This window comes from Elaeis guineensis, chromosome 9, assembly GCF_000442705.2.
Source record: "Elaeis guineensis isolate ETL-2024a chromosome 9, EG11, whole genome shotgun sequence".
Lineage (NCBI taxonomy): Eukaryota > Viridiplantae > Streptophyta > Magnoliopsida > Arecales > Arecaceae > Elaeis > Elaeis guineensis.
Genome location: NC_026001.2, coordinates 17,506,183 through 17,521,383, shown reverse-complemented (window position 1 = coordinate 17,521,383; position 15,201 = coordinate 17,506,183). Strand labels below are relative to the sequence as shown.

The 15,201-nt window shown below is 39.8% G+C and overlaps 1 protein-coding gene across 1 annotated transcript; it reads left to right on the top strand.

Annotated features, from left to right (window-relative positions):
* Window positions 1–8,180: 8,180 nt before the first annotated feature.
* On the top strand, window positions 8,181–13,782 carry LOC105051404 (receptor protein kinase-like protein ZAR1). Its single transcript, XM_010931846.4, has 2 exons — window positions 8,181–9,850; window positions 12,724–13,782. Exons 1-2 carry the CDS (start codon window positions 8,347–8,349, stop codon window positions 13,377–13,379), a joined length of 2,160 nt encoding a protein of 719 aa, XP_010930148.1. The 5' UTR covers window positions 8,181–8,346; the 3' UTR covers window positions 13,380–13,782.
* The last annotated feature ends 1,419 nt before the right edge of the window (window positions 13,783–15,201 follow it).

Here is a 15,201-nt window from a genome sequence, read left to right as displayed (position 1 = left end):
TCTTTTCATATAACAAGCCCATTTTATCCCTAAAACCATGCAGTTTGACTAGTTTTGAACTTAAAAAATTCAAGTTAGGCTGTTGGTATAAAATGCTATGCGGGAGTTGGTGGAAAACTTCTTGCGTATTTGTGTTGCAAGAAACTATTTTGGTCATTCACCTGCATCTCATTAACTGCAATATAATAATCTAGCCCTTTCTCAGTGGGTAGAGAAAGAAAATTTGAAAAAATTGTGCAGGGAGATAAACCTAAAAAGAGCCGTCTAGGGTTGCGTTTGGTAGCTAGCAATCTATCCAGATTGTCAGTAATTTAAAGTGGGCCCATCATGTTGCTATGTTTGATATATTTTTTAGATGGTAATTCATATTGTTTTGAGGAGGGGTGTCTATCCAAATTACTATTTTTTTGAAAATATTGAAAATTTTGGATAAAATTATTCTTAAAAAAAATCACACAAAATCCGTTTCTCTGACCGCGGTGGTGCTACTAACAAAGGCTAGTCCCGCTGCTGCCTCCCCCTCCCTCCATCTCAGTGGGCTCCTCTCATGACCACGGAGACGGCAACGACAACGAAGAGGAGCGCGGGCTTCTCACAAACTCTAAGACCTTCAAGTAGAAGATCCTCGAGCAAGAGCCCGAGGTCCTCAGATACAGCATCGCTACCTCTTGCTCTCCCTCCAGTTCTCCACTCTCCGTCATCAAACACATAGTAATTTGACTTAGGAATATTTTATAAATTTGATTTCATATTACTGATAATCTGATTGTCATACCAAATATATCAATCAAGATTTTCAATAATTTTACTATAACATTATTTGTGTACGAAACACAGTAATCAATACTACTAGCAATTTAATAGTGGCAAACTATCTTGAAGATAATCTATATTACTTTCAAAATTATCTGGTGATGCACCAAATACAGCTTAAGCTCTCATTGTTAAATGTAGAGAATGGAATCTTATTTGGGGCTTGCCTCAGCGGTCAATGAGAGTTCTGGGCTCACCATTTGTTCATGCATCCCCAAAAATTTGGACTTAGATGATTATAGTGCGGGTGCGTCACCTACCCACTCTCTCTCTCTCAACAAAGATGATGATAAATAAGTATAAAAATAAATAAATAAAAACTCATAATATTTTTTTTTTGTTTAAGTCAAATGGGGTTTACCTTTTAATTAATTTGAAGATAATTTCATAGTTAGTCTCTATGCTCTTGTTGTTAGCAACAGCCTAGCGGTTGCACCCCTCTTGCTTAAAAATCTTGGAGGTGTTTATCATGTTTTTGCTTGGATATTTTTTTTTGTCATTCTTTTAAAATGATGGTTGGTGTCGACTCTACTATTATGTTATACGCAAGGAAAAAAATCTCAAAAATCCAAATGACCATCTACACCATTAAATTTAAATTTATTATATTTTCAAATTTCAGGCGCCAGACATAGTATTGCTAAAAATTGTTGGATGATATTATGTTCGAGTTAAATAGCTTGGTTTGGATCGGACTATGCATCTTGCAATGGTTACACAAATCTAAACAAGGTGATTGGGTGAGTGACAACATGGACTAAGTCTCTGTCTTGGGGTCCCATCGAACCTTTCAGACTCCTCGAGAAAAGCATTACCATTGTCCCATGGAAATCTTAAAAAGAATTAAGAATAAAAAATCAAATACAAAGTTAAAGACTTTGTCCAAGTTAGTTGTTGGCCATAAGATTTTTGTGTCCCGAACAATTCCCAGATGTCTAATTAACCAGTTGATCTCAGTGAGGAAATAGTTTAAGAAAAAAAAAAAAAAAAGGGCGAGAGGACTAGGAATCAGAGAAGTGCATTAAATTATGCAATCCCAACATTTCTGGGACATCATAGAGATCACCTTTTCACATTTCTGGGATATCACAGATCACCAAGCTGCAAAATTTGTTGAAAGAAACCTAAGATTTGTCATCTATGGTTGTCATGATTTGTATTCCTCATTTTGATCAATGTCTTGTGAAAATTTGTTGAAAGAAACCTCAGTCATCAGATGTAAAAAGTATAGGGAGAGCATGTGCTGCTGTATATTTGGTGGTTGGAACAGTGAAAGAGGTAGAGTGGCAAACAGATAAAATTGTTTTAGAGTACTAGCATGTGCATTGCTCTAGTGGCTTGCCAGTGGCAGTGGAAGAGAAATATCTCCATTATGGTAGAAAAGTTATCATCATGTGCAATGCATAACAATCATCACTGTGCACAAGAAGTTCTTTTTCCCCTTGCATGATATATGAAGCAGTAGAACTGCATTATTTTGGCCAAATTGCATTCCACAGATTTTTTTTTTTTTTTTTTGAGCAAAATCTTGGATGGGATTTTGCTGTTGATTCCAGGCTTCTGTCTCTATAAACAAGTTCCATCATCTGGAGAGGATAATTCAGTGCATTATCTCTACTGTTTATAGATTTTTTTCCTGCCTCTCTTAATATATATTTCAGACATACACATGACCAATGCATGTGAGAAGGATGTGATAGGTGAGGACGTGATAGATGCCTATGATCTCAGTATGATTCAAGACTAATGGACTAGTAAAAGCACTTACATTTTTTATTAACATACCTTTTATGTCCCTTTTGAAAGAAAGGGAAAGAACTGAACGAAGATTAATGCTTCAAAATAGTGTACTAACATGCCCACAGAAGGGGGTGACTGTTGGATGAGCAGTCTGTGTATTTGCTTTATATAAATATCATCTTAGAGCATGTTTGATCAAGGGAGTTAGATTTTAGAAGAGGAATGAGAATAAACAACTCCCATTCCAACTATTTGGTTGGAAAGAATTTCGTTTTCACTTGGATTTCGTGAGGAATGAAAATATGCCCCTATCCCCCAGAATCCAATCCCTACTCTTTTCTAGTATTTAAATTTCATTCCAATTTTGATTTTTGTTATGAACTAAATACGTTAGGGAATATAGCCATTCTGATTCCCATTCTAATCCATTCTGATTCCAATTCTAGATATGAACGAAACACATCTTTAATGTATCCAGATAGAGTTTTAAAGCTAGTGCAGTTTCATATTAGCATTTTTTTGTTTTAAATTTTTTAAGACTATGGAGGGGCTAGTCCCCACACGTTTCATCCTACACCCCCCCCCCCCTTATCTTATGTGTTGTTCACGTTACATAAAACATTGGATACTATTCTGCAAATGACTATAATGTTTTGCATGTGCCATCCCTCGTAAAGGGACCTAGCACCTTCATCCCCACCATGATAAACAGCTTCTATATTATATCAAATTTTTGTCATTGCTGCTTTGTATCGAGACCTTCAATGTTTTAGCTAAAATTTTAGTGAGGCTTGTCCAATAGGTGGTAAAAGCCTTTGTCAGCTACATCCAAGGGATCCAAATGGTCCACTCTTTCTCCTGATATTTTTATTGCCGCACAAAAATGTTCCAACAATATTAGTTCTCAAGGGTTCTTGAATTCTTGAAAATTTCAACTGTTCAATCTTCCAATGATTTTTCGATTAACATACTATGAGGACCACACGGACGCATATTTAATCTCACATTAGCTATGCACTGAATAGATCTTGAATATTTATTTGGAACTAAAAAATCTAAATAATATCTTTCAACTAATCTCCTTCATCTTTCCAGCGCCGACATAAAATCTGATTTTGTTCGCAATGCTTGTTGTGCTAAGACTATCTTTCCGAGCTTCTGCAACTATACAAATCATTAGAAAGAAACACACGTAATTGAGCATGTGCCAGGATCTTATAAATTAAGCCCCTTATTATATGACTAGGACTGAAAAAAATGCAGTAGTTCGAGGCCTGCCCATGAATAATTTGTCTATAGCTTATTATAAGTTAATGATCTAGGATTCTTTTCTCAATTATTTATCTCAGATTTTTTTCAAGACCAAGAAGAAATGCTCAACAAAGAAAGAAATAACAGGGATATAACAAATAAAAGTGGATGCACGTTTATATAACCCATGTGATTAAAGAAAAAGCCAAAAAGGAGTTCTAGTGAAAGAAAATCTAACTCCAAAGTTAGTTGATGGCAATCACAGCCATCCATAGGAAACTCCTTCCTATAGAAACTTTTATTGTAAATAACAAGCGCCTTTAGATTGTGGTATCACAGTCACCTATTTTGTAGGTTGGTAACAATTCTATCCTTTCATCATTTATTGGTTTATCATGGTTCTCTAACTAAAATTCACTCCTTGTAATCACTCATGAATATCACACATGCATCCCGAATATTACTCCATAGTAAAAAAGATTTAGGCTCATTTTTCTTCAGGAATTATCATTCATTTTTCAGACAGATGTTATTCAAAGAAAATCTTGTAATAGGGTAGTATTATAAACATTAATATATACTGCGATCATAGCAAGCATTAAAGCATCAGACCTCGTTAACTGATCTCTCCTTTTAGACTCCCGTACCCATTCAAGGTTATTGATCAATTTTAAATCTTATATTTTCAAGCGTGCATTTGCACATGCCTATGCACTACATGGTGATAGATGTAACTTCCCAATTGGGGATGACAAACAGATTTTTTTGGGTATCCAACCCATTCCAAATCTTAATAGGACCCGTTTACCATATCCTAATAGAGTTTAAGATGGATTTGAAATTTAAAACTAAAATCCATCTAGATTTGAAACGGATTTGGGATTTAGCTTTCGAATATCTGCTACCCAAACTCGCTTATATATAAACACTAATATTTAAAACCCTAGCTAACTCTAAGCTTCTCTATCAGCCGCTCCAAGCCTCCCATCTGATGGAGACTCTTGAGGATGGAAAAAATCGAGGGAAAATCGGGGGAAAACAAAAGAATTGTCAAGAAAAATAAAGAAAAAGTGGAAAAAAATTAAAAGGTAAAATCTTTTCCCATGAGGATTGATCATTTTTTTTTTCTTTTTTCTTCTTTTTTTTCCCTTATTTTAGCCTCTTTCTTCGGAGATCCGCGAGAAAGGAGAACACTTGGGGGAGATGGAAGGGATTTTTTAGGTTCCTATCGAGGTTTTTCTCTAGCATATGTGATTTTGTAGGAGCTGTGGCAGTGTGAGTTAGCCCCTTTAGGTTTTGAGAGCTTAATCTTGGTAGAAGCATGATATTTTGTGTGATTTAGGGTTTTTTGATTGAAAGGCTCCAAATCTCCCGTCCAATTGAGACTCTTGGGGATAGAAAAAAAAAAGAGAAAAAATCAAAAAAAAAATCCGCAAAAAAAGAAAAAAATTAAAAGATAAGACCTTTTCCCATATACATTGGTAATTTTTTTTTCTTTTCATTTTATTTTTTGTTTTGGAGATCTGTGGGGAAGGAGAGATTCTAAAGGAGGTTGGAGGGGTTTTCAGATTCTGATTGCGGTGGTGTGCCTTGGTCTCATCGGTTTTTGAGAGCTTAATCTTGGTAGAAGCATGATATTCTATAGGATATGGAGATTTTTTGATCAAAATGACTCTGTTTTGACCGCAAAATTTTCGATTTATGGATCCTATTCTCATGATAATATGAATAAGAATACAGGTTAGTCGGACGAGTTTGGTTACTCGTGGGGTATACCAATTTTAAATGGGGTATACCAATTTTAAATGAGATGGGCTTAGAATTTCTTGTTAATTTCGTAATTGGGTTTGGGATGGGTTAGGATAGTGAGATTTTAAAGGGGTTCGGATATGGATAGGATAAATTTTGTGGGTATCTTGCCCATTGCCATCCCTATTCCCAGTTCTTATAAATGCTAATGATGATAACAGGAATGCCAGCTTGAAAATGCCAATCATACTCCATTCCAAATGCTGGATTGATTTTTTTTTTCCACCTTCTACTTACTGCCTTGAAAGGCCCTTGCAAATTCTTCTTTTCCATTTTAGTTTCACTGTCTGATGTCCAACACTCCATGAAACAGAGTGTGGGCGTTACACTAGTCATTCATCCTAACATTTGAACCTATGTGTTTGACTCATGCAACTTGGTAATATATTTGCCTTTTTAACCTTTTAGATGACTTCCGTTGGAATGTATTCAATATTAGATTGTACATCAAACTGCATTTTTTCTCTAAAAATTCCAACTATTTTCTCAATTCAAGCCTAGTTTACAGTACCGTACTGGAGACTATTTGATTCGTGAGTAGAATTGAAATTAAAATAAAATTTAAATATTAAAAAAGATTAAAAATTAATTTTTGGAGGATTGGAGCATTTTCATTTTGAGAGACTCCTCACAACTAAACGAATCACTCGTTTCCATCTTCATTCTAAAGTCCAACTCATCCAACCCAAATATAAAACGACTGGATTTTCAACCACCAAACCGATTGTAGCATTAATAACCGTCTTTCCGACTAATTGTGCTGATGATGATCGCATGACCATCAAAACAATCGAAGACTCTTCAATTTTCAAGAGAATCATTAATACTTGTAGTCGAATTGGCAGTAGAATCAGAACTCAAGATGATACGTGATAACTCCTATCGTCCCATGTGTCAAGCCACATGTCAAGTCATGTAATAGATTACCTTGGACTTGGGAGTGAAGGACAACTGTTGGGTAATCGAATCTACTCCCCCTGATTTAATATCAGCTTCCCGACTTATTATTGGTCATCCCAATTATGGGTCGGTGACAGATGATGGACTGTCAAAATCAAGCCGCCAAAGAAGGTCCGATTCGACTACAGCTTCTACGGATTTCAACACTCGATTTTCTATCGACGTTAGGAAATAATAGCCGACTATTAACCGGCAAATTGATTGACTGTCGGTAACATACGTTTGACTTTTTTGATAGATACGACATAACGACTTGATCAACTGCATAACCACTGACCAGTCGGTATATCGGAGTTATCGACTGATGGTCAGTCATAATATTAATAGCACCGACATATGATCGATGTGCTATACTTATCGATAAAAAATCGGCATATCAGAAACTGTCAGCGCATAATGATTACATACCATGACTATCAGTGAGCATTAACTTCCCATCCCACGATTACATAGTATCAAAATAAGCGGAACCCACATGCCTAATCGTTACAAATGGTTATCAATAATTTGTTTATAAAAAAGAGATAAATGAATAATATTGATAAGACGCTTTTGGGTAAATACTCTGCCACTTTCTATATTTAACTTACTATTCACCCACTCATTAATTTAGGTATTGGAGGGTCTCTGCCGGACACAATTTCGATCAGTAGATTTTTTTTTTATAGGTAGCTCTTCATTGATGTCAGGCACTCCACGGATTGGCCGCAATACATGCCATAGAATTTTTTCTTAATTCTATTTAAAAAATTATTAATTAAGATTTATTAAGTAAGAACTGTTACATTATATCTGCATACCGGAAAATTCAGGTTCAATTGAAATTTTCTACATGCAGATAAGCTGCTCGTGCCCAAGAGCATGCATGCTCATATAATATTTGCGTGCAAGGTGTGTCACGTTCAAGTTACGCCAGATTTTTCCAAACCAAACTCAGTTCAATGATACACCATCAAGAATTCATGGTGTCCGCACCATCTATAAAATTGGACATGAGCTACCTAAGATTCTACGCCCCATAACCATGGCGTTTAATACAATCCAAGAAATATGATGCAAGAGGATTACCAGATTCCACTTTCTATAGAGCAACCAGAAGTAGAATCCTCAAACTCAGCTCCCATCACATCAACCCCACTTAGGCCAAATCAAACGGTTAGCACACCACGGCTCAAATCCAACCCACCGAACTCCCCTTTGTCTTGCCTTATGTCTAAAGCTTTCCCATCCCTAAACTAGAAACAAAAAAATGAAGTCACCTTGGGCCAAGAAATCACTCTCTTCCAGCCCATTTTTTCTTCATTCTTCCATTCCTTAATTGCAAAACAAAGCCACCTAACAACCACATTACTATTCTTATTGGAGGTCCCAACACCCTCTCATCATTTCCACTGCCCGCTCCCACTCATCCTCCTCTTGCTTTCCGCTTACTCCCTTCCCTCCCACGCCTGTTTCTTTCCCCTGTTCCCCGGCCCCAGCAATCAAATTCTACTCCAATTACTACGTACACTCCCGTTCCTATCCTGCTCTCCAATCAAATCCAACCCAACTAATTAACCATCACTCCATACTGCATACCATTGTGTTGTCATTTTATGTGGTCCAGGATAACCTAAAACAGTTTCTACTACCATTTTAACGGAGCTCCCTTTCTCTCTCTTAAATACTCCTATAACCCACCTCCCTCCACTCCAACCTCCCCATTAACTAATCAGCATCAGCAATTCACCAGTGGCTCTACCTCTCTGCTCTCACACGCTCTTTTGTTAATCGATGAAGAGATTCCATTTTTCAGTTATAGTTTTCCTAATTTTAATAGTGTTTCGGAGCTCTGGGCTCTCACCTGATGGTCTTGCGCTCCTCGCCTTCAAGTCCGCCGTCTCCGACGACCCCGGCGGCGCGCTCGCTGGCTGGAGCGAGGACGACGAGGACCCCTGCCGGTGGCTCGGTGTCACCTGCGCCAATGTCTCCGGCTTTCCCTACCCCCGCGTCGTCGGCGTCGCCGTCGCCGCCAAGAACCTCTCCGGCTACGTCCCCTCCGAGCTCGGCTCCCTCATCTTCCTCCGCCGCCTCAACCTCCATGGCAACCGCCTCTCTGGCTCCATCCCTACCCCTCTTTTCAACGCCTCTTCTCTCCATTCTCTTTTTCTTTATGATAATAATCTTTCCGGCGTCCTCCCGCCGGCCATCTGTGACCTCCCTCGCCTTCAGAACCTTGACCTTTCTAAGAACTCCCTCTCCGGCCCGCTCCCGCCGGAGCTCCGCAACTGCCGGCAGCTCCAGCGGATGCTTTTATCCCAGAACGGCTTCTCCGGCGAGATCCCTGCCGGGGTCTGGCTGGAGATGGTCTCCCTCGTCCAGCTCGATCTCTCCTCCAACCAGTTCAATGGATCCATCCCGCCTGATCTTGGCGATCTCGATTCCCTCGGCGGCACCCTGAATCTCTCCCACAACCAGTTCTCCGGCGAGATCCCCAGCTCTCTCGGGAAATTGCCATCCACGGTGAGCCTTGATCTTCGGTACAACAATCTCTCCGGTGAGATCCCGCAGGCTGGTTCGCTGGCGAACCAGGGCCCGACGGCGTTCTTGAACAACCCAGGCTTGTGCGGGTTCCCGCTGCAGATCCCGTGCCAGGACCGCCCGGCGGGGCCGCCGGGGCGGCAGGTGGCGCCGCCGGTGAAGGAGGCGGCGCAGGAGAGGAAAGGACTCCGAACAGGTCTCATTGTGATCATCTCGGTGGCCGACGCCGCCGGCGTCGCCTTGATCGGGCTCATCGTCGTCTACATCTACTGGAAGCTGAAAGACCACGACAAGTGCTGCAGCTGCACCGGGAAGAGCAAGTTGGGGGGAGAAGGGGAGAGAAGAGGGGGGTGTGGGTGTTGGCCGGCGGGCGGCGGCGGGTCGGAAGAGGGGGAGTCGCAGAAGGACGCGGAGAGCGGCGGCGGCGGCGGAGGAGGGGAGGGGGATTTGGTGGCGATCGATAAGGGGTTTTCGTTCGAGCTGGATGAGCTGCTGAGGGCGTCGGCGTATGTGTTGGGGAAGGGTGGGCTGGGGATAGTGTACAAGGTGGTGCTGGGGAATGGGATTCCGGTGGCGGTGCGGCGGCTCGGGGAGGGCGGAGCGCAGAGGCATAAGGAGTTCGTGGCGGAGGTGCAGGCGATCGCGAGGGTGCGGCACCCGAATATTGTGAAGCTGAGGGCGTACTACTGGGCGCAAGATGAGAAGCTGCTCATCACCGACTTCATCTCCAATGGTAACCTCGCCACTGCTCTCCGAGGTTAGTCTTTTCTCATTCTACCCCCTGGTTCCCTCGCTTGTTATTGCCACGTGTCATGAGATGGTTGGTTGTTTTGCCACGCCGCGTGGTTCGTGGCGTAGTGGTTGGTTGGCGTCGCGGTTCGAAAGCGCGCGGATGCTCGATCACTCGGTTAGAGGACTGAATCCACCGTCGGAGGGGGTCTATTGATTGAACGGGAAGGATTTCATTTTCTGGTACGAACTTTGATACTGGTGGGTGGGACTTCGCGGGACGACATGCCCGCTGGGCGAGGGAATGTAGCGGGACGCGTCATAACTCGGTCTTCTCGTAGTTTTTACTGTCCGATGACGTGGCACTCAGCCTACTACCGTTAGTAGCGGTAGCTGGGTGGTCAGAGGTACCGGTACAGGGGAATAGTGCAGCGCTGCTATCGCGTTGACTGCACTGAGTAGATCTGGATTTTTCCCTCTCATCGGCGAGGGTGTGTTCCATTGCTGGCCGTTGATCACCGGATGGACTGTGGGGGTAATTTAAGTGGAAATATCTGAGGGAAGAAAAGTTGAGACCGGAGGAATTCTAGGAACGAAATCGTTAGCTTTCGCATGGCGCTATTTGCCTATTATGAATGCGGGAAAAAAATGATACAGGACAACAGCTTTCTTTATCTTTTGGGAGACAGCCAAAAGAGAAGAAGGAAAGACTAATCAAGAAAAGGATGGAAGCCGTTGAGTAGAGAGTCGCCTTTGTCTATAGGAACCCAAGGGTGGGACCATGCAAAGGTGCCTAACCTTTTTGGAGTTCTCAGAAAACCTGTCTGTTAGCTGAGGAGACGAACCGAATCACACCGAAAGACCAGAATCTCTCAAGTCTCTGGGAACAAACTTAGACTAGCGTAAAATACGTCGATTAGGTAGCGTGCTTGCTTTTAATTGACTTTTTATTTTATAAAGACGTTATATGCATTTTTTTTTCGCTCATGTTTGATTTGTCTAGAGTATTTTATAATATGAGTGAACTTTCACTTAAGCTACTATGGTCGTCTGGGGAGGGAGGATGCTGGAGGAGAGAGAGAGAGAGAGAGAGAGAGAGAGTGAAGGTGGCAATTGCAGTGCCGAATGCATATAGAATCTGGCCTTGCAGCCCCTGCGATCATCGTCTTCCGTTCACCATCACACATTAACCATGTGCTAGCTAGATCTCCAATGCTTATATCGGATTAACGAATTCTAATGACATTTTCCAGCTAACTTTTTGAGGTGAAATTATAAATTGTTACAAATGATGTTAGAATGAACTTGGTCCATGATCTATGTGGATTAGATGTTATTGCAGCATAAGTTTATTTGGATTAATCACATGATTATGATGGTGGTGATTGAATTTATGGTACTTGTAATTCGGTGTGAATAGATTCTTAATATGTCGAGGATGTTAAGATTGATATATGGAGAGCATATGAGAATTCGTGCAAGTGTGTGTTTAGTTCTATATCAGTCATGAATAGATTTTAAATATTATCCTACGTTAGTTATATACTAGATGAATCTTGGATACTTATAGAAGATTAAAAAAATCTAATTAACAGTTTTTGACTAATTTTTTTGAATGAGATCATAGATTGTTGTACGTTGTTAAGTGAAAACTTAGTTTGTTGTTTGAATTTTTGTCTTTATTTTTTTTTATACAAAGTTTTTATCTTTATGGAGTTAAATGTGGCAAAGTGGCAGTGGAACGCTTCAATTTCCTTTCAATTGGACGATGAAGGCGGAAAAAAAAAAAAGAAAGAAGGAAAGTAAGATGTTTAAATTTTTATTTCATGATAAAGTTATCAACTAGTACAATTAGGGAAAGCTTTTAGATTTGTTCAGGAGATATGGGTGTGATTTTGTCTAAGCTTCAATATTCGTGAGGAGCTCATCACCCTATAATTTTTGAAAAGAAAAGAAACTTCATTAATTTTCCAAAGGAGAAGTCTTTTATAGAGAGTAGGCCGTGTGAGACACAGCCGTTTGTAGTTTAGGAGTGGGACATCCGGGGCTCCATATCAGGAGTATAGGGTCCGTGGTGTACCTGGTCCAGCTCACTCTGGAACTTCTTCGTACGGTGTCGTCCGGTCAAAAGTTATTAAATCCACTTTTCTAGTGGAACATGCAGGTTTAGGGATCTCTTTGTTCCCTACATAATTTACATCACGTGCAGCGCTATTATTTGGTCCAATGGGATCGAGAAGTAGGTGCAGGGCTAATGGACGGATTAATTATAGCTACTCTTGGAACATAAACTGGCTTCCGAACTTTTGATAATGTACAAAATACAGTAGATAATGGAGTGTCGCTCTTTTTATCACGTCTCTAAAATAAATAAGATGCGAGCTGGATCCAAGTTGATCTCGGTTGGCTACAGTAATAAAAGAGGAATGCATTATTAGTAGCACGGAAATCTTACAGGGAAATAAAAAAAGGCTCCTGTTTGCTTCATGATTCGTAACCTTTTTCTTGGTCGCGCTCCAAGGCTTATGTGTCGGAGAATATCGTAATCGAAGAAACCGGATAGGGAGATGGGCTGGTCAGTTGTCCCTTTACTTTCATTTCAATCATGACCCAGTTGGGCGGATTGACACGAATAATAAAGAGACAAGACAAGCCCTTGTTTGCATTCGGACTTCATGCTTTGGATGTTACGCTCGCCCTTATTTTATCACTCGCAGAAAAATTCGGTGTGCCATGTTTGTCATCCGTGAGTCCATTGGTCGTCATATCTATCTTAAATCCCTAAAAGTCACGATCATCAGATAGAGGCATGAATGCCGAGTTAACAATGGTGCACAAATAAAAAACCCGCAAGATTCATTTTTATTTATTATTTTTAAAATATTTTTTCTGCTTGAGCAGGGCGATCCGGTCAACCAACTCTGTCCTGGGCCATCAGGCTTCGGATAGGCAAGGGAGCAGCCCGTGGGCTGGCCTACCTCCATGAGTACAGCCCAAGAAAGTTCGTCCATGGCGACGTCAAGCCTACCAACATCCTCCTCGACGGCGACTACAACCCCTACATCTCCGACTTCGGTCTCATTCGCCTCATCAATATAGCCAGCAATGACCCTTCCTCCTCCTCCTCCTCTACGGGTGGCGGCTTCATAGGTGGGGCTCTTCCTGCCATCAAGCCCACTCCAACGGATAGGCCCAACAATTACCGGGCCCCCGAGGCTCGAGTGTCCGGAAGCCGGCCCACTCAGAAGTGGGATGTCTTCTCCTTTGGTGTGGTCTTGCTCGAACTCTTGACTGGGAAGCCACCTGAGTTCTCCTCCCCCTCGTCATCTTCCACGTCACTGGAGGTTGCGCCAGAGCTGGTGAGGTGGGTGAGGAAGGGGTTCGACGATGCGAAGCCGTTCTCGGATTTAGTAGACCCGGTGCTCTTCCGCGAGGTTAATGCCAAGAAGGAGATGATCTCCATGTTCCATATAGCTCTTGCATGCACCGAAGCTGACCCGGAGCAGCGGCCCAGGATGAAGATAGTATCAGAGAATCTTGATAGAATTGGGCCATAGATGAGTTGATACCAGATGAAAACAACAATGGCATAGAGGACTGGGCCGGCCTTGATGAAGGGAATGATCAAGCAAAAATGGCAAGTTTGCTGGTTTTGGACGACTTATTTTTTGGTTGATATGGGTGGATAAAGAGGAACCTGATCATTCCTGGTTTTTTAAAAGTTGGTGGAGCTTTCTTTTTTTTTTTTTTTATGGGTTAAGGATGACGTAGCATATAGCACATATGGTAGCTTGGTTCCCAATGGGGAATCTTTTCCCAGGTTAGCAGCTGGGCTGAAAAATTTCGGTGGTGCTTCCATGATTAAGTATTCTTTTAAATTGCGTCTTTTCAAATGAGAGTGCGATAAATCTTGTAATACTTCCCAATTTATTAGTAATAATATGTCATATTTTTCTTGCTTATTTAGAATATTTGCAAACTTACGAGTAAAAGAAATAATATGTACTTTACAACAGATTCTTTATCAAAATGAGAATATCTAGCTATGATCTTCAAAAGCGCATAAGAAGTGATAATTTGTCTAAAGACCTTGTATTGAAAAATCTTAGGCATCAAAGTTCACTTCTTGCACACTAATCGTAGATGCCAACAAGTCTATACCAGATTACCATTTCACCAGTGTATCAGAATTCCTAATTGAGCACCACCTAAATCCCCTTAATTTGTATGATCTGTATATATTATGAGCGCTCCCCTCTTCCTTTTTTTTTGATAAAAAGGGAGGAAAGTTCCCACCCAAAGATTTCATAAAGAGTTACAAATGATTTGCCCCACTTCAAGATAAAAGTTTTTATAATTCAGGCCACTTTATTATAAAACTTGTACTTAGACTGCCCAACGAAAACAGAAAAACATAATTTTCGGATTGTAGTGTTTATTTCATGAATTGCTGCAGTATATTTGGTGCTTAGAAATGAAAAAAAATCAGAATTGGAATCGAAATAGAATGGGAATAGAAGACAGAACCGAAATTGCAGATCCTATTACACAGTCTTGATGCATGGACAAAGAATAACAGCTGAATTTCAATATTTAACTAATTATACATGGTATATAATCAACTTTATATTAATTATTAATATATAACATTATCTAAATAATATAACTACTTTTCCGATAATGATCACAAAACATTTTAAGGAGCACTCTATTATATTTGCATATTTTTCTTTGATTGTCATGATTTATAATTTATATTCTTTATTTTATATTTTCTATAGTTTTATTAATTATTGTCTAATTCTTTTGTATCTTAAATTTAATATTTCACCTTTTATTTTAGCCTCAATTATCGAAGTCTTTGTTATATTTTTTTTAGTTTTATTTTTGTTCAGATTTTCATAATTTTTTTTAACATGATAGTCATTTTAGTATTTTTATTTTTCAATTTAGCAATTCATTTTAATTTTTAATACTTATCTAATATTGACTTCATATTTTTATTCAATTCCATTTAATCTTTTTACTTTATTTTTTTTTTCCCTTTAGCGTGTATTGCACAATGCTCATCCACTAGTATGTCATATACAGCAATAAATATTAAAGTAATAGTTGATATGATATTGCAATGCATGCTTCTTGATCGTTTCATTATTTTTAATAACATAATATTTTAAAAATAGATATTTATTGTATTATTTATTTTTATATCATAGACATCCATAATTAACTCATATTGATTACAAATGTTAATTATTTATTACCAAAAATATCATCCTTTATTATTTTATGTGAATGACCTGAAATCACCTTTCTCCAGAAGACGGAATCATGATTTCAAAAGAATTATGGTTCCATCCTCTGTTGTCATACCGAACA

Coding starts and splice junctions, on each gene's coding strand:
- LOC105051404 (XM_010931846.4), top strand. CDS start 8,347: ATGAAGAGATTCCATTTTTCAGTTATAGTTTTCCTAATTTTAATAGTG. Junction 9,851..12,723: donor CCTCGCCACTGCTCTCCGAG/GTTAGTCTTTTC, acceptor CTGCTTGAGCAG/GGCGATCCGGTCAACCAACT.